The following is a 19,793-nucleotide window of genomic DNA, read 5'->3' on the forward strand; positions in this document are numbered from 1 at the left end:
GGGTTGTTTTAAATTTGCTTCGCTCTTTTTCGACTCCTTCCCGCGACTCGTTTAAAATTAATTGCTGTTAACCGAGTTTTGTAAGTATTGTGTGAAATATTGCATTGTATTCCGAAATAATGAGATTTATGTCATCTCAGCGAGCTAAACTTGTCTAAACACTACTATTTGTTTCGAAAAAGTCGTTTACAAACTCAGTACAGTTCTCGTAGAAGACGTTGACGACCGTCGAAGACGAGTGCATAATTTCCTGTTACACAAGGTAGGATGGTTTGATAGGCATAAGGAATACATATTAACCGCTTATTTATTTAGATTCAGAGCTTCATTATTTACTTGAAATAACGCTGAATATATGTGCTATAATGTATGAATTGATGTTCAAATGTTATTTAAAGTCTTGGTTTGCAAGTTTACATCATGGATAAAGAATTGATCCCAATTAAATCATGAAATGTCTCTTTAATTGCATGGTAAATAAGCTCAATGCCAAAATTTGCATGACATTACCTCGACCACGAGTTTGGCAAAGGGCTTCATCAGATCTGTAGAAGTTGAGCGTATCACAACATTGGGATAAAAATGCTAACTACATGCCTTATAGGAATGATGTTAAAGGTAGATGACACAAAGGTAGACGCAAAGGTAAACATAAAGGTAGACACAAAGGTGGACACAAAGGTAGACACAAAAGTAGACAAAATGCAAAAAAAAGTATATATTTACATTGAAACGTTACGAATATTTTGTGTAAAATGTGATCTTACAACCCTGAAATAATCATGTCCGAATAAGTATTAAGATATATAATGAATTGATATGAACAAAGCAAAGATTAAATGAAAAGGAGCATATGTAAAAGTTCCTTGCAGTATATAAAAAAGTTCAATTAAGCAAACTATGTTATTGCTAGACTATAAAGTCAAATTGTTCTCTAAATATTATTTCCCACATCTACGACTTCGAGTTACTCGCATCGTACCTGGTTCGTTTTTCATATTCTTTTCCGCTGTTCTGGTTCTTCGACTACTGCACATTTGCTTCATGGTTTTATCGTCAAGTGTTTTATCATCGTTTTCAACTGCTCGCCTCTTTTGTGACGCTCGCGTTATTACAACACTGAGAATATTTTCACTACTTTTGTTGTCTTTGCGCTGTTTCTTTACTTTGTGCGGTTCATCTTCAATTTCTTGAGCCTTTTTCTTTCGTGATGTACGAGTGATCCTATTTTGGTCAAAACCTTTATCGTCAGTACTACTTTCATCGTGTAACATCTTCACCTCTCGTACTACTTCAATGTTTTCTTGCAAGTTTTCTTGCTTGCAAGCTCGTTTCCTTCTTGTCCTCGTATAAGTCACAACAGTTTCTTCGATAATCTCCAAATCTGTTTCAGGTAATTTATTTCTACGATTCGTTCTTGCATTGCTGACGGTGATTTCTTCCGCGATAGTTTTTGACTGCTGTGGATTCCTCCGAGTGCTTCTTCTTTCTGATCTTATTCCGTTACTTGAAGTATGATCATCAGTGACTTTCTCTTTCTTTTGACAATTAGCACCTTGTAAATTTTCATCGGCATTTAAAACCTTTATACTCCGTGTGGCGCGAGTCAACGGAGCTACTTTTTTGCCTTTACCTCTCAGATACGGAGAAACATGTTCTTCACCTTCGTTTTCGCAGGTGACAGATGAAACATTGTTGACATCAGCTATGCGAGGGTTTCTTGTTGATCGAGCTCCACCAAAACATACTTCAGCCTCCACACTTGGACGTAAAAGAGACGATGGTGTGGGCACCTCGATGATAGGATCCAGTTTAGTTTTGGTGAACGTAAATGGCGGAGGTGTATCGGGTACTCCAACAACGTTCTTGCTTTCATTACGACAGATTGGCATCTTCAAAGCAACTGTCGGTTTTTTCTCGCGTTTTCCACCGACTTTCGATGGTTGCTTGTCAATATTTCGGAGAGCTCTCTTTTTATCAATAGCAGATGCTGTAACTTCGCCTGTTTCTTCAACCTGGAAAGCCACTTCATTTTCGGAGTTTGTTTTGTTAACCTTTCGTCTCCTTGTTCCAATGGTCGTCGCTATGTTGTCGACTGAATCTTCAGCATTCTTTTTAATTTGTTTTCTGGATCGAGTTTTGGTTACATCCGCGGTCACAACATCCTCATGAATAGCGTTCTCTTTCCTCACTCCACAAGTAGAATCCTCTGCCTTAACCACAAGACAAATATCTTTACTACGAGTGGACCTCGTGTTGCATGTCACGTGGTGTGTGGGTTCCTTGTTTGCTACACATCTCGTTCTTTTAGATTTCCTTGACAAAGATGAATGAGAAATGGCATCATTGCAGGTAACTGATTGAGCAACAGCATCAAAAGATTGCTCTGTGTTGCTGGAATTCACAAAAACAGCACGACGCGGACGTTTCTTCTCTGGAAGACAAGTTAACTCAGCTTTTCGTTTTGAAGATCTTGTTGTCCTGCGTTTGGGAGTAAGACATTCAACTTGTTCCAGTGCCGTGGTAGTTGCCTCGGTGGAAGAAGCTTGATCGGCTACAGCAACAGCTTTAGTTTTGTATTGTTTCCTGGTAGCTCGTCGTTTGATTGTTGTCGTTTCTGAAACTGCATTAGAATCGTTTGTTGAAACACCACCAACAGATGAGAATTCAACTTGTACAAGCGATGATGCATCGTTTTTCAAGGAAGGGTTTCTCACAGAAACATCAGCACTTTCATCAACTAAATCTTGGCCAGTTTGTCTCAATGAAGAAGCTATGTTGACTGTTTCGGCTATTGCGATCGTTTGCGGGCACTTGTTATCACGGAAGGAAGGCGTGCTCGACAATCGAAGCGGGAAGGCAAACTCCTTCACTGTATCTTTCATTCGAAGAGACGGAGTCTTCTTCGTAGACAAAGGAGCTACAGCACTGAATTGGTCAGACGGTCTTCTCAAGGACGGTGTTTTTGTGACAGTAATGGGCGAGACCATTTCTTCGATCTCGAACAATTCTGGAACTCCTTCATAATTTGGCTCACTCTTCTTCATCTTCGGTGTTTTCATCAATTTAGCCACACCATACAAGATTGAATCATCACACTCCTTCTGTCTTTTCTCAAGCGGACGTCGAGCGATTTTGCTTTCTTGAAACAGTTCCGAAACGCCATCTAAATTTGGTTCGCTGTATCTCCTAATTTTAGGTGTCTTCATCAGCTTTGCAACTCCATACAATATGGAGTCGTCGGAATGGAGCTTCGTGTTTCCCATTGAAGAACTCCTTTTTCGTCTTTTCCCGTCCTCAAAAAGTTCCGCAACACCTTGAATGCACGGTTCACGATTTTTGGGAGATTCTGGTGATTTTAGGAGCTTTGCAACACCAAAGAGCGAATTATCTTTCGATGGTAGTGGCGAATTTCCTATGAAACTTTCAACAGACTTGTTATCCTTTTCATCATCAAGATTGTTTGCAACACCAAACAGCAAATTGTCTTTCGATGGTAGTGGCGAATTTCCAATGAAACTTTCAACAGACTTGTTATCCTTTTCATCATCAAGATTGTTTGCAACACCAAACAGCAAATTGTCTTTCGATGGTAGTGGCGAATTTCCAATGAAACTTTCAACAGACTTGTTATCCTTTTCATCATCAAGATTGTTTGCAACACCAAACAGCAAATTGTCTTTCGATGATAGTGGCGAATTTCCTACGAAACTTTCAACAGACTTGTTATCCTTTTCATCATCAAGATTGTTTGCAACACCAAACAGCAAATTGTCTTTCGATGGTAGTGGCGAATTTCCAATGAAACTTTCAACAGACTTGTTATCCTTTTCATCATCAAGATTGACTACGCTGCGAGTTGCCTTTGGTGTTTTGAAAAGTGAATCGACTCCAACCAAGTTAACTTCTTCCTGCTGTTTGACTAGACAAAGAAATGAGTGCAAAAGGTTTGGTTAAAGGGAAATGGCAATATATTTCTTATAATTATTATAGTACATTACCCCTAAATATGAAAAAAACACCAAAAATTTGTCATCGCTGTCTTTTGTGTGGAAAGATTCGTCTCTTTTTTTATTTAAATCATAGCGTGTTCGTCGCCATCTGGTAAAGATTTTTATTATGCTAATTTCTTCGTGTTTTAGCAAAATGACGTCACAACAAGTTAAGCGTTCCACGGCAAATACAAGTCTTGTTTATATATGTCAACATATAGCCATGTATTGTCCGGTTTATTGCTTTAATAGCAGCACTGAAAAAAATCCCGACAAAAAAATTCACTTTTTCTAGGTTCCTAACACAATTAATGCCCTGTTGTGACGTTAAGCATATTTCCATAATAGCTTGCTTTTAAATTAAAGATGGCTTCCTTCCTTCAAATTTATTTATATTCAAAGTGATTTAAGGAGAGTTCTATAGAGAATTACGATGTCAAATAAAATTCATTCTCTATTAAATATCTTACATACTTGTTGGTAATTAAAAAAAAAATTGGTTGCCATTCCCCTTTAAACAAGACGGGGTTTGCTTTTAGAATGAAAGCCAAAACTTAAGTTAGTCTTTGAACTGAACGAAAAATTGAAATTTATGAAGCCCATGTATGAAAAACATGGAAAAATCAGCAATGGAGTCTACCAACCTGCTCGTTGTCTTTTTATCTTTAATATTTTTCTTTTGTTTACGACAACATTCCAGTCACCATTTGTCTTGCCGTCAAACGCCTTCTTTGCAACTTGATTCTTAGAACACGTTGTTTGTACTTTTCTACGGAAGATACAATGGGAAAAATAATTTGACCAAATTATTAACATCCAAGAAAAAATTTAGATTTCAAGTAAAAGTTACCTTTACATGTAGCTCTAACACCGCGAGATTTCTTTGCTATAGTTTTTGAAGGCACCTAGAAAAAACATTTGAGCTAAATTATGCTAGATAATTTTCTTATAAAATATCAAGGCAAAGTTCGTCGATTCTATATATTTTGGGTTGAGACCGATGATGCTATGCAAATGACTGACAGTCGGACACCTTTTGACAACTGGAGAGCCTCCCCCTCCCCCCCCAATAAAAATCATGTTGAATCTAATTTTGCAACATATCATAACTGAAAGCTTTTATCAAATTAAATTTCCCTCAAGCATTCTGTATAATTATATACCTGTGGATCTGCTTCAAATTTGAAAGCATTTGTCTTTCTTGTAGAAAGTCTTCGTTTTCCTGTAAGCTTCGGTCGTTTCAGTATGTCTGCATAACTTGGCTGCTTTATCGAGTCCAAGCGTGAAATTGACCGCTTGGATCTTGATCTCGGAATAAATCCAGATCGACGTGCTGTTTTTGATGGTGTCTTCATTTTCTTCAGAGATGATTGAGTTGCATCAACTGAAACACAGGAATTACGACGTTTTGGAGTTTTGAAAGATGCAACTAAGTCGGTTGACTTCCTCTTTAGTGCATTAGATTTCTCCTTTTTCTTTGACTGCTCGATGCCAGATTTGATCTCATCTTGTAGCATGGTCCCCATTCGTCTCTTTGTCTTTCTCAAATGAACACCAGATTCAATTTCTTTGCGTATAGGAGTCTTTAAACTCTGCTTTGTCTTAGATAGTTCAATGCCAGATTTGATCTCATCTTGCAGCATGGTCCCCATTCGTCTCTTTGTCTTTCTCAAATGAGCACCAGATTCAATTTCTTTGCGTATAGGAGTCTTTAAACTCTGCTTTGTCTTAGATAGTTCAATGCCAGATTTGATCTCATCTTGCATCATGGTCCCCATTCGTCTCTTTGTCTTTCTCAAATGAACACCAAATTCAATTTCTTTGCGTATAGGAGTCTTTAAACTCTGCTTTGTCTTAGATAGTTCAATGCCAGATTTGATCTCATCTTGCAGCATGGTCCCCATTCGTCTCTTTGTCTTTCTCAAATGAACACCAGATTCAATTTCTTTGCGTATAGGAGTCTTTAAACTCTGCTTTGTCTTAGATAGTTCAATGCCAGATTTGATCTCATCTTGCAGCATGGTCCCCATTCGTCTCTTTGTCTTTCTCAAATGAACACCAGATTCAATTTCTTTGCGTATAGGAGTCTTTAAACTCTGCTTTGTCTTAGATAGTTCAATGCCAGATTTGATCTCATCTTGCAGCATGGTCCCATTCGTCTCTTTGTCTTTCTCAAATGAACACCAGATTCAATTTCTTTGCGTATAGGAGTCTTTAAACTTTGCTTTGTCTTAGATAGTTCAATGCCAGATTTGATCTCATCTTGCAGCATGGTCCCCATTCGTCTCTTTGTCTTTCTCAAATGAACACCAGATTCAATTTCTTTGCGTATAGGAGTCTTTAAACTCTGCTTTGTCTTAGATAGTTCAATGCCAGATTTGATCTCATCTTGCAGCATGGTCCCCATTCGTCTCTTTGTCTTTCTCAAATGAACACCAGATTCAATTTCTTTGCGTATAGGAGTCTTTAAACTCTGCTTTGTCTTAGATAGTTCAATGCCAGATCTGATCTCATCTTGCAGCATGGTACCTATTCGTCTCTTTGTCTTTCTCAAATGAACACCAGATTCAATTTCTTTGCGTATAGGAGTCTTTAAACTCTGCTTTGTCTTAGATAGTTCAATGCCAGATTTGATCTCATCTTGTAGCATGGTCCCCATTCGTCTCTTTGTCTTTCTCAAATGAACACCAGATTCAATTTCTTTGCGTATAGGAGTCTTTAAACTCTGCTTTGTCTTAGATAGTTCAATGCCAGATTTGATCTCATCTTGCAGCATGGTCCCCATTCGTCTCTTTGTCTTTCTCAAATGAACACCAGATTCAATTTCTTTGCGTATAGGAGTCTTCAAACTCTGCTTTGTCTTTGACAACTCGATGCCAGATTTGATTTCATTTTGTAGCAAAATTCGCAATCTTCTTCTAGTGACACGAAGTTGAACACCCTCGATTATTGCTGCTTGAAGCTCAACGGGCATCTTGGGATACAACGTATTCTCGACTTTCTGATCATAACCCTTCTCAGTAGTTTCCACTGTTCTCGTAGTCTTTAGGAATTGCCTTCCTGATTTGATTTCTTCCTGTAAAGGCTTTGGCATGATTTTCTTTGTTTGTCGTAGCTGTATGCCTTTCTTTATATCATTTTGCAAGTCCCGAGTCATAACCTTTTTCGTTCTTTTGAGGGTAAGTCCAGCTTCGATACCCTTGCGGACTGGAGTCGACATTCTTCTTCTGGTGTTTCGTGGCTTGGGGCGAGTTTCAATCGCTTTTCGCGCTGGTGAAATGGGTCGGTTTATGGAAGCTCGAAGAATTTTACCAGCTGCGATTTCCCGTCTCAACGGAGTCATCAACTTCTTCTTTGTCTCTTTCAAGCGAAATCCTTTTCTTATGGCCTCCCTCAGAGGTGTTGCCATTTTCTTGCAATCGGCACGATTCTTTTCGACATTTTCTGTTGTTGATGTGCTCGTCATCTTGGGTTGTATAACATCAACAACTTCATTAACGGAGCTTGGGATTTTCAATTCACACATATCACTGCATAACGTAAAGGAATTTTACCAAACATATCAATGCAAAGTTTTATTCTAACAATCAACGAAAGCCTCGGTATAGAAGTGTTGATGGAAATTTTATGAGAAAACGTTTTCTATAGGGGGTGTCAACTTTGTGAGCCACAAGAATAACGTACGTCGTAAAATACGCGTGATAATGTGTGTAAACCACCGTAAAATGCGCGTGATAATGTGTGTAAACCACCGTAAAATATATCATGTGTGTAAGTCACCGTAAAATACGCGTGATAATGTGTGTAAACCACCATAAAACACGCGTGATAATGTGTGTAAACCACCGTAAAATATATCATGTGTGTAAGTCACCGTAAAATACGGGTGATAATGTGTGTAAACCACCGTAAAATACGCGTGATAATGTGTGTAAACCACCGTAAAATATGATAATGTGTGTAAACCAACGTAAAATACGTAAATAATACGCGTGATAATGTGTAAACCACCATAAAATACGTGTGATAATGTGATAATGTAAACCACCGTAAAATACGCGTGATAATGTGTGTAAACCACCGTAAAATACGCGTGATAATGTGTGTAAACCACCGTAAAATATATCATGTGTGTAAACCACCGTAAAATATATCATGTGTGTAAACCACCGTAAAATATATCGTGTGTAAACCACCGTAAAATATACCGTAAAACCGCGTGTAAAATACGCCACCGTAAAATACGTGTGTGTGTAAACCACCGTAAAATACACGTTATTATGTGTGTAAACTACCATGTCGGTTGACACCAGTTGATACTGGTTGATACACGCATTTTTAAATAGATAACAACTGAAACTATTTCACTAACCTTTTTTTGCTTTCTTCTTCTTCAACAACTTCTTCAAGTTTTGAGACAAAAGAGCTTGCCACAACACTGTTTCTTTTCCTCCCAGGACTTAGACATGGTTTAGACAACGGTGCGGACAAACGCTGAGGTGTTGCACCTTTCTTGATGGGTGTTGACACCGGAAGCGATTTGTCGAATTGCTCAGGACTCAAATTTGGGCCAAACGAGACACGCTTGTTAATCTTTTTTGTCGACTGTGGAGTGTTCGTGGTTCGTAATGCACATGACTCAGTTTGTGGAGGTTCGTCCGTTTCAAGTAGTGGAACAGACGATCTTCGTAACTTGTCCACACTCTCGCGTAACGACGAGCCATGGACAACAGGATGACGTGGACTGTTCTTGATTTTCTTTTCATTTGCCTCACGTAGGGGTGATGTCGAGGTAAGTGGCTTGCTTGTTGACAATCTTTTTGATTGTCCAAAACTCTAAATCAAAAACACGACTATTTTATACAATGTATGGCAATACCCAATACAATTTACCAATTACGACAATTTTCATCACTCTTCAAGGTAATGCTGTAAGCCCCCTGCATCAGCCTCACCCCTGCACCAGCCCCTCTTCATAACCCCTCCCCCTATTGTATAAGCTGACCAGATCATCAGCCCATCACAATCATGACACTTGAATAATTCCATTCAAAAACCCACCTGCATAAGAACTTATTTGCCCCCTGTATAAAAGCCCTCCCATGTATGCCCATAAAAAAGGGCTTGGGACTTTTTATAAGACTAAGGTTTATAGGAAGAGGTTCACAGAATATACAATAAAGAAATAGGTTACCTTTCTTGAAGGTCTCTTAAATTCAAAACGAAAAGATCGTTCAGCAATTGTAAATATGTCTTCGTTACTTAATGCTACAGACTCTTTAACTTCACTTCCATTGATGATAGTTTTTTTTTCAGTTAAATTTTCCAAGAAAAACTATTGAATAAAAATACAGACTTTAGAATTATGCTTTTATAGGCTTGGGATTTGCATTTGAAACTTTAATGATCCAACTTGCCAATTAGCACTCACTATAAAACAAATGCCCTTCCCTATGAAGCATGAGTTTGTATTAGAAACCTCCATCCAATAAAAAGCCCATCTCTAAATGATGCCCTCCCCCCTCCCCGCACATTACCATAATGTTATCATTATAAAAGTGGGTTGTCATTGGCTTAGAAAATATACACATAAACATCATTAATGCAAGACATTTTCTCTGTCCCCATTTTTTATTATGAACATGTAAAGAACCATGAAGTGTTTTGGGATATGGAGCAGAGTGTTGGGCGCCGAAAGCAGAGGACCTGAGAAGATTGGCGTTGACGGAAAAGAGAATGCTTAGGATGATGTGTGGTGTAACGTTGATGGATAGGATTCGAAGTGAAGAGATTAGAGAAAGAGTTGGTGTTGAGTGTATCGAGAATTGGGTAAGGCGCCAGCGTTTGAGGTGTTTGGGCATGTGGAAAGGAGGGAAGAAAGTGCTGAAATTCGTAGAACGTTGCATATGAATGTTGATGGAGTCCGCAAACAAGGTAGACCGAGAAAGAGATGGATGGATGCTGTGAACAGTGATATGAAGGCGATGGGTATAACGAGAGATATGGCGCGATAGAGACGTTTGGCGTAGAAAAGTTCATGGACCGGTCAACCCCCCTGGTGGGGATTAATACTGGCCGGTATACAAATGTTGTTTGTTTGTTTGTTTGTTGTAAAGAACCAGCACTATCAAACAGCATTTTTCAACATTGGTACAATAACATCTTGGATTTCTTTGTACATAGTAAATACATTGTCCAGTGGAAGCAGTCACCCTATATGTATGCTTTATCCATATATGTATGCTTTATCCACAAATGTATGCTTTGTTAAAATTTGAAATAAACGACAGATCTTTTATCATGGAAAATCTTGGGTGAGAAAAATCGTCACAGATCAGTTTATAACATTATCCTCTCCCAAAATAATGGACTTCCTTTTTCTTTAACGATGTATCATAAACAACAAAGTATATTAAAACATTAATGTGTATCATTATATCTAACAACTTGCCTCGTCATTTTCTGAACGAAATATCTTGGCATGTTGCAAGGCGACACCAGGTAATTGCACACGTAAATCACATCCAATATCCCTAAAAACGAACATTATTCTCGAATTAAAAAGGACACCATACACATTCTTTACAAAAGCAAAACTACAACTCCTTGCAGCTAAGGAACAATAGGAATGACAAAGACAACTTCAACTGCCACAACCTTCCAAATAAATACATGTTTCGACGCAGAGGAAATTTTGGGCCATCAGCTCCAGTACGTTTTATTACCACGATATTTGGATAATCTTGGTTCATTTCCCTTCTTTAAGTATTTCTTAAATCAGTAAACACAAAAGCTTCCTCCAGGTTGGCTAAAAAACTTGAAATTTAAATGCCAAATTGTTTCAAAATAATGAACGACCGACCGACTTCTATTGATTTCAAAGTTACTAATTTCAACCGCCGTAAATTTTAAAAATTTGCACATCTAACTGCGCCATCTGATTGGTTAAAAAACGTGCTGCCATTTTACTAAAATACACTTCAAGATCAACTGGCCAACCCACACAAATTGGCTTACATTTTGATATATACACATGTTGATTTACGTATAAAGTGAATTAAATGTTTCCACAGTACATTCACATCATGATGTGATGAAGAAAAACTAAAACTAAAACAAAATATTCGTCCAGTCAGTTATGAATTCAGATTGTCTGTTTAGTCACTTTAGTGCACAGAAACGAAAGTTTACGATTTAGGCCCATCGTAAACGATTAACAGGTGAATTTAACCCCTTCGACAAGTTGAATGGTTTGAGTTGATTGACATTAATATTACGACTGATAATTTTTCATCTGTTATACCAAGACCATATCATCAAAATCATCGAATTCCTGTTTAAATCAACAATTCACGTTGAGTTCTCACTTTGTTTTTCGCACAAAGCTGTACTTAATCTTGCAACTTCGTCGCCAAGCGTTTCTATACTTTCCTAGAAATAAAGCGGTAAAGGTTTAATGTCATAATCAACTATTTCTAAACTACTGACGAGGACTGGTGACCAGATATCTTAGAATTGTTAACTCCCACATTGAGCTATCAATGTGAGTAATTTGGAATTGGTCTCCATGCAATAAATTATCTAATTCTCGTGGTCAAACTTATTTACTTATGTCATTTATAGATTTACCACGATAAGCAGTTACAATAACTAACTATAAACCTAACACAATAGTTTGAGTCACTAGCTAATGCAATTTCACGAAACACATTTCTTCCTGACACTACTACTGCAAGCCTAAAAACCTACTTTGCGTTGCTATTTTGAAAGTAATTTTCAAAGTATACTGCAATGCCAGAGACTGTTTCATGTTTGATAGATTTTTCATAAGCAATTTAAACAAAATGGAAAACAAGTTGGGAAAATGGTCAAGGGGAAAATTTGGAACTTACTTTTAAAGTTATGTTCTTTAAAATAGTGTCTTCAAGAAGCGCCTGTAGTTTTGTACTGATTTGTAAAGATAATTCCAAGGTCATTGTGGAGTCTGTAGGCTTTGACGAATACACAGATGACATCACGCCACGATTCTTGGCTAATTTTGCCTGAAATATCATTACAATTGTATTTTTTTTACAATGGAGTTGCCGTGACAATGTTATTACAACCCACTACCAAAAAATAATACCTAACTAAAAGCTATGTTAAATAGTTTACACTGGCAAGCCTGTTTTTGAAAAGCAGATGTAGTTGTGGTTGGTGTTGCTATATTTGATGTCTGTGTGGATTGTTAAAGTTGTTTCTTGAATGGCGGAAGTTTTCCTAGTTCCATTTGTAGTAGCTGTTGCTATAGTGACGAAGACTGCTTGATTTTTTTGATCCTGCAATTTTCAACTATTTTTGTGATCATTAAATGAGAAAACAATAAATAAAATTATCTTTTCAAATTGCATAGCGGGAGTAAAAATTCGAGTGCGCTTCTCCACTAGTTTCAACAGTCAAAGAATTAATAGTTTCAAGTGCTGTTTTCATTCATTACTTTTCATTGTCTAGTTTTTTAATTATTACTCAACACAAACCTTTTTCTCATCGTAATCAGATGATGTAAAATGACCGCTGTCCTCCTTCAGCAGGTAATATTGAATAAGTCTGTACAAACAAAAAGCGTCACATCAAGATTTTTTCTAAAATTACTTATTCCCCCTCCCCTCCCTCCTATAAAAATGGACATGTAATGATAAGAAAGGAGGATTATGAGAGGGGTCGGATGTTGTAAATGGCATTGCTAGGGATGAGAAACAGTAGATGTAAGAGTTGGACGGATCTGATGAGGGATGAATGAAAAACATGGGAATGACATAAGGGAAAATGAGGAACATGGGAGTAACGTAAGAGATGAACGAGGAACATGGGAATGACATGAGGGATGAATGAGGAACATGGCAGTAACGTAAGAGATGAATGAGGAACATGGGGTGATAAAAGAAGATGTAGTGAAAAGGAAAATCATATTGAAAAGCAAAACACGCTGTGATGACCCTGAATAATGACGACCCAAAAAGAGAAGTTATAATCCAACCTACCTCTTCTGTTTGGTAATTTCCTCAACCAAAGTTTGATTGTGTTCTTCCAAGAAATCAATCTTCTCGCTGTTCTTTGCATGCGTTCTTTGAAGCTGACATATTCTTTCTAACATGATAGATTTTTCGTGATCAAGATCCGAATTGTTGACTTTGCTGGATGATGGCGACTTCGTTTTCACTTCCACGACAGTAGACATCTGTATGTTGAAGAAAAAGTAGCATGAAAAAAAAATAACGACAGGATGTACAACAAACAAAAGTTAGAAATATTATTATGGACCTACCAAGTCCTCTGAAGGACACTGGGGTACCTAAAACACAAGGATGAACAAATGATATCTTTAAATAAGTTTGGAATGCAATAAATTCCGTGACGAATCTCAAACACATGGTTAAATTCGCAAACGAGTTTACTTCTTTCAGTTACGCTTAATTTGTAAATTAATAAAGAGCATACCCTTCCATTATTCATCTCTAAAATTGCAGGATTCGTCTGATAGTTATTCGAACCATTAATAGACTGTTGTGCTGGACCATCGACTTTATCAAGCGAGCTACTTGAGGAGGTCCGCGAACCGCTGTCCATGCGCTCTTTATTTGAATTCTTTTCCAATAAATCGATTTTTCTATGGGAATATATAGATATTTCAATTGAAAATTGACCGCAAGCAAAAGGAGATGGCGGTTTTCATGTCAAGAAAATCATGAAATTATAACGATTAACTAAAGTAAGATCCGAAATCCAAAAACGCGAATTTTCAAAAGATTGGTAGAAAATTTTCATGAATTGCGTGTAGCATAGTTCAAGGTTTGAATTCAAGGTGAAAAACAACAAAACAGCTACATTTAGGTCTCACCTTTTTGATTGTTGCAGTTGTCTTGTTATATCCTACAGTTATGTAAAGCGATTGTAGAAAAAAATTAAAAATGAAATGATTATATAATATGGAATGAAATAGCTTTATTCAAAGGTATAAACGACCGTGTTGTGGCATACTCTGAATCTCCTCTTCGTAAAATACCTTTATATGGGCTGAATTTTTCTTCTTGGCAACTTTAAGTTCATTTCTGACATCCTCCAAATTGGTAGCTAATTCTTGCACTAAATGAAACGACGTAGAGGAACCTAGATATTGCTTGAATTCAAACGGAATAAACTCGCATGTGGCCGCTTAGGAATGGGGCGACTCTATCAAAATAGACAGCTTACAGCAATCAACGGTTTGTTGACAGGACAAGAATTTTTAAATGAAAACAAAGATAGTATAAAATATATCCTCGCTAAAAGGTTTCTTTGCTAGGAAACATTCAACCTATCACTTTCTACTCGGGCCAGATAGCTATCAACATGACAATGGATGAAACAGCCATGTTGGTGTAGCAAACAAAAGAACATCAAAGGTCATTTCAATCGCTTCACCAATATGGCGGCTATGATATCATGTGAAAACGCTTTTTGACACACGTTTACCTGTTTTTGTTTTCTCCTCTAATTTGTGTAGCAAGTCCGATTCCAACATAACTTTAGCTTCCGTTTCACTTTTAAGTGACATATTCTAAGAATGAAAAAGACATTGACTTCTCGCCGGGTGTTACAGAACACAATTGAAGTGCTTTGGAAACTAAACATGCAAACCAACCAAGCTGTTGTTTTCTGCCTTGAGATCGTCAACATTCGCTTTAAGCTCTTCGTTTTCTTTCTTCAATTCCTCATTCTAAATAAAGCAGTATAAAAGTAAACTAATGCTCGCATTTCAAGTAATGGTCGAATCTACTGCTCGTATCCAAAAGATCTGGGACCAGCTGTACGAATGGAGCTCTTCACAGGATAGAAATTTTTATGAACGTTTCAAAGATGGCTCAAAGGGAAAAAAATTTGCAATTTGAACTGGACAATCAACGAAATAAAACATTGCTTCTAAGATTGCAAAGTTTCACTATCGTAACAAAAATAAAACAACCTTGCTCGTGCATTTAATATTTTCACTATGCGTTGGCTAACGCTACGAATGATTCCGTGCTATGGGTGACAGAGAATAAGAAGTACATTCTTCCCTATAAACACATTACATTCACAAAATTTAAAAAAAGTATGTAAGTAGTTTCAAAGATAGAATTTCTATTCTATTTCTAGTTCCATGGCCTCAGGGGCGGTTTTTCTTGGGAGTGCAGGGGGTTCACCCCCCAAAAAATTCTCTATCACCATCAAGAAACATTCTAACATGATACTACGTACTATAGACGATTAATACAACAGTTTCAGAGACTATGAAATTGTACCATAAGATTAATTTTCATTGAAACATTAAAATTGAGATAAATTACTAAACGCGCATTAGCAAAAAAACATACAAAATTTTTTGAAAAAGCCAGTAAGAATTTCAATTTCAATCATCTGTAAGCCTAAAAATCCACAATAGCCCGAGGCCCATGCAACTTTAGCTAGGATAACGATGCACCTCCCTTGAAAAATTTGCAACCCCCCCCCCCAGTCAAATGAGCATTGATGGCCCTTGCATGACTCCATTGCTAAAATACATATCATATATATATATAAATATACCTGAGATTCAGTATCAGAGATAGTGGACTGCAACTTTGTGCACGTCGCGGTCAATTTCTCGATATAACCGAGCAGATCGGATTCCTTGGCATAAACTAAATCCATTTCAGATTTCAGTTCGTTGACGGTAGTCGTCAATTTTTCCTTTTCGCTTTTCAGCTCCTGGTTGCATTCTTCTGAACTGAAAAATTCATACGAATGAAAAATTAGGTAACACAACGACTAAAACGGCAAAAATTTTTTAAAACAAAATAATAACATCTCAGCAAAAGTCTTTTTCTGTTTCACATCATCTATGTATAGCTAATTCCATTACTTGTAAAGGCGACTTCGCATTTTCTCCAACTCCTCTATTTTTGATATCTGATTGTCAATCTCTTTTCTTTGATTAGCGACGGTTTTCTCGTAAGTCGATATTGCCAAAGCATATTTGGCAACTTTATCGTCCAAACCTTTGATCTAAACAAAATAATACACGAACAAAATTCAACAACTAACACATTTCCTACATGTTTGATTGTCCAGGTTAGAGCAAGTCTTGTGACGGACTGTTGGTGTTAGTACCGACAGACGTTTCGACATCCTTGGCAGTAGTCATCTTCACGGTGAAAAGCTTTCGAAGAACCTTAGGTCTTGACTCTAAAGATGACTACCACTATGGATTTTATAACGTCAGTCAACACCAAAACCAACAGTCCTTATATCACGACTGCATTGACCAGCAACATCTACGAACATGCAATGTTACTCAAAGCTTGAAATCATTCACTTCATTGCAATAACACACACGACCATTGCACACGACAGAATTCATTTTCTCGATGTTTGCAAGAGAAATACTAAGCCTACCTTAGTGTTCAGTTGATTGTTCTCCTCGCTCAAATTTTTACACTCATCTTTCTTTCGATTTAGTTCTTGCAAGAGATTCTTATTGTTCTGTTTCAAACAAGCACAAGACAAAGACGTCAGCTAACTTACTAATCATTAAGAAAAAATTTTTATCATGGTTCTTTTTTACCTCATCATGGTTTGCAATTGATTGCGTGTGCTTCTGTAATTCTGATTCTTTTTGCTTTAGTTCTTGATCTAATGAGTTTGACCTCATTTCTTCAGACTCCTGACGATAGAAATATATGCTTTCAATTGGCTTACTCTGATTACTTTTTCAATAGAGTTTCAGTAAACCTAAATAACTAAACTAACTGAAAGTACACCACCAAATCCATGAGAAATTGAACATACTTCATATTAACTGGAAGCTCAAGTGGTCAGGCAGTGGCGAACATAAGGTGGGAGCGAGGGGGCTGGGGGCTTGAGTCCCACAATAATTTTGAAAGAATGAAAATCTTGTGTCAAATCCCTCAAATCACACCTACATAACATAACTGTGATATTAAATAATAACTATTTGATAGACTTTTGTACTGTACACAAACCAGCAGACATACTAAGCCTTGTTATAAAAAATCTTTAAAAAATTCTGGAGATCAAATTTTAAAAGTACAAAAAGGCATGCCTGGGATTTCTCGAGAAACTCATGCATTGAGGATGAGCACCCCCCCCAATATTTCATAAAGTGTCCACCACTTTCATCAGGCTTGAAGTATATTAGGTTTGAACATTTAAATATCAATATGTTAATATGATGTTCAGAAGTACTTTACACTTTCTTGGAAATTATAAACAAGAATTTAGAAGTGAATAAAAACCTGATATTGCTTTATCATAGCTTGACAATCAGCCCGTATCTGTTCTCCTTCTTCTTTAGCCTCCTTTAACTTTTGCAATGTCTGTGCCAACTTCACTTTTGTTTCCTCAAAGAAAAAAGACATGCACGGTCATTTTATAATCATGTTGTGAATTTCCCATTTGTCAAAGTCATAAGATACCTTATGCGAATCTAACTCAGCCTTCAGTTTGTTTTGTGACCACTTCATTTTAACTGTGTGCGAGCTGACATCTTCTTGAGATTTTTCCACCTCCTTTTGTTTGGCAATTATCTCTCTTTCCTGTGCCAATAGCGTTGCTTGACTTGACTTGTAGTCATTGTTGATTTTCTTTATCTGTTGCTGAAGTCTTTCATTTTCCTACATTACATGTGTTGGAAATAGTTAGCAATCAAATTGAATCTCAAAGGAATATATTATGAATTGAATATGCAATGCCAACATATTCGGGTGAAGTGATTGCAAGGCAAGTTTCAACATTCCACAAACAAACAACATGGTTGTGTGTACCATGAGATTATTAATGGTTGGTGAAATAGAAGATTGTGATCAGTAAGAAAATAATGTTTTACCAGTAAAAGTCATAAACAATTAAAGAGTCGCATTGTTAGCTTTGGATGCCAAATTTTCCCCATCAAAGTTTAATTGACTTTTTGCTAGATGAATGCTACAGTGTAGGTTAGGGTTAGGGTTAGGGTTAGAGTTAGGGTTAGGTTAGGGTTAGACTTTTTGCTAGATGAATGCTACAATGTAGGTTAGGGTTAGGGTTAGGGTTAGGGTTAGGGTTAGGGTTAGACTTTTTGCTAGATGAATTCTACAGTGTAGGTTATACAAATTCTCAAATGTTAAAAAGAGATGCTTGCACTTTAGTGAAGTCTGTTATTCCCCATGTCTCCATTTATGGACTACATTTACAAGGAAATAACTATATAAACAGAAAAAATATTTCAAAAACCTTTTCCATGTCGGATATTTTCGTGTTCATCGTATCTTGCATCTTTACTATTTCTTGCTTCTCTTCTGTGAGTTGTGAAACCTTCATGTTTAAGCCATCACGTTCCCGGAGACAATCTTCATACATCTTTGTGACCTGGTCAATTCTAAGAGTAAGTTCCTTCTTCAGAGTGGATATAGCTTTCTTTGCAGCTAGATCATGAGAATGAAGTTTATCTTTGGTTTCATTGAGTTCCTTTTCATATTCTACATTTTGCTCTTCCAAAGATTTTATTTGGTCTTGTAGGAAACAACTTTTATCTTCTTTGCCATCTGGTGGTGTGGAAACCTGATTTATTAAATCATTTTTTTCTTGCTTGGTTCTATAAAAACACACAGAGTTACATTAAATGGAATTAAATACTTTGAAATACTTAATTTAAACAACAATCTAATTATAAAGAAAGCTAAGAAAGAGCCTGAATTCAAGAGCAAACAATTGGTGATTCATTGAAAGACCAATTGCCCTTAAGGCTTTAACTGTTTCATTTAAAGAAACTTACAAATGCAATAACATTCCAAACACTTCAATTACCACATACCACATTAACATACTAATATGATGTCAACATTTGAAATATGTGGTGTAGGTATTAAAAAAAGTGAAAAATTAACGGCTTACTTCGTTAAATCCTCTCTTAGAGTACAGCACTCTTTTAACGTTTCATTTAACTGCTCTCTGAGTTCTTCGTTTAGTATTTCCAATTCAGCAACTTTCACGGTTTGAAAGTCGACCTTTCGTAGTTCTTCATTCAAGTCATTTTCTCTTTGTCGACAATCTTCGTAATCTAGTTTAATCTTCTCAAGTTCATCCTTTAAACTTCTCTCGTTTTTTATACTTTCATCCCTCTCACAAGGCGATGTTTCTTGACTCTTGCAGAAATTTTCTCTTTCGCTATCGCAGACCATAGCGTCGACACTTTGATCATTTGACAATTTGTCGGAACTGATATCGAAATTTTCCACGGTTGACTTTTCTAAGTCCGTTTCATTTAAGTTAATGTCATTATTTGTACTTTCTGACATGAGTAAGGAAAATATAATACAACAGAAAGCTCGCACCACACAATACTAATGAGGAGGTTTCTTAAAAAACGTAAACAGAAGACCACAATATCTGATTTAAGTTCATTTAGAAATATACCCAAAAGGCCAATACCACGCAGACAACTATTTGACTTTACGGTAACATCGCCCCATTTGCCAATTTTCTGCTTTCACTTTTCATAGCGTATATTTGAAGGACGAAGAATATATTTTGTAAGTTTTAGCAAGATTATAAACTTTGTACTGTTGTCAAATCAATGAAATCATTCATATCATCTTGTAGACATCACAAATGGATGCTGTTCACTTGTTTCCACACCAGTTATATCTTAGAACATTCAAAGATACACCAACCTTACTAGATATTCATCTCATTTGAAAGTTTGAAAGAAAAACAGCCGTATAGAAACTCTTACTTCAACATTTGCATTTTTTGTGTATACTTCATACT

General features: G+C 36.8%; 2 protein-coding genes across 2 annotated transcripts in view; both read right to left on the reverse strand.

Annotated features, from left to right (window-relative positions):
• Positions 1 to 703: 703 nt before the first annotated feature.
• LOC124444520 (proliferation marker protein Ki-67-like) lies at positions 704 to 10,875 on the reverse strand. The gene is given in 9 exon segments (XM_046995145.1): positions 704 to 3,922; positions 4,678 to 4,761; positions 4,843 to 4,897; positions 5,156 to 6,144; positions 6,147 to 7,522; positions 8,365 to 8,828; positions 9,187 to 9,327; positions 10,444 to 10,525; positions 10,650 to 10,875. Coding segments are annotated over 9 exon segments (6,267 nt in total). The 5' UTR covers positions 10,745 to 10,875; the 3' UTR covers positions 704 to 941.
• Positions 10,876 to 10,933: 58 nt separating this feature from the next.
• LOC124443552 (coiled-coil domain-containing protein 186-like) overlaps positions 10,934 to 19,793 on the reverse strand; it is an 8,868-nt gene continuing 8 nt past the window's right edge. Inside the window, exons 1-18 of the mRNA XM_046994006.1 lie at positions 18,918 to 19,793; positions 18,258 to 18,618; positions 17,465 to 17,662; positions 17,285 to 17,389; positions 16,594 to 16,692; positions 16,425 to 16,511; positions 15,892 to 16,034; positions 15,576 to 15,756; positions 14,653 to 14,727; positions 14,484 to 14,568; positions 14,035 to 14,114; positions 13,870 to 13,901; positions 13,470 to 13,638; positions 13,297 to 13,323; positions 13,013 to 13,209; positions 12,509 to 12,578; positions 11,885 to 12,034; positions 10,934 to 11,423 (exon numbers count right to left, since the gene is read on the reverse strand). The exon at positions 18,918 to 19,793 is cut by the window's right edge and continues 8 nt beyond it. Of these exons, the coding sequence (XP_046849962.1) occupies positions 11,343 to 11,423; positions 11,885 to 12,034; positions 12,509 to 12,578; positions 13,013 to 13,209; positions 13,297 to 13,323; positions 13,470 to 13,638; positions 13,870 to 13,901; positions 14,035 to 14,114; positions 14,484 to 14,568; positions 14,653 to 14,727; positions 15,576 to 15,756; positions 15,892 to 16,034; positions 16,425 to 16,511; positions 16,594 to 16,692; positions 17,285 to 17,389; positions 17,465 to 17,662; positions 18,258 to 18,618; positions 18,918 to 19,321 (2,544 nt within the window). The 5' untranslated portion in view covers positions 19,322 to 19,793 and the 3' untranslated portion in view covers positions 10,934 to 11,342. The remainder of the gene's footprint in view (positions 11,424 to 11,884; positions 12,035 to 12,508; positions 12,579 to 13,012; positions 13,210 to 13,296; positions 13,324 to 13,469; positions 13,639 to 13,869; positions 13,902 to 14,034; positions 14,115 to 14,483; positions 14,569 to 14,652; positions 14,728 to 15,575; positions 15,757 to 15,891; positions 16,035 to 16,424; positions 16,512 to 16,593; positions 16,693 to 17,284; positions 17,390 to 17,464; positions 17,663 to 18,257; positions 18,619 to 18,917) is intronic.

The sequence above is a fragment of the Xenia sp. Carnegie-2017 genome, unplaced genomic scaffold, assembly GCF_021976095.1.
Source record: "Xenia sp. Carnegie-2017 unplaced genomic scaffold, XeniaSp_v1 HiC_scaffold_21, whole genome shotgun sequence".
NCBI classification, from domain to species: domain Eukaryota; kingdom Metazoa; phylum Cnidaria; class Anthozoa; order Malacalcyonacea; family Xeniidae; genus Xenia; species Xenia sp. Carnegie-2017.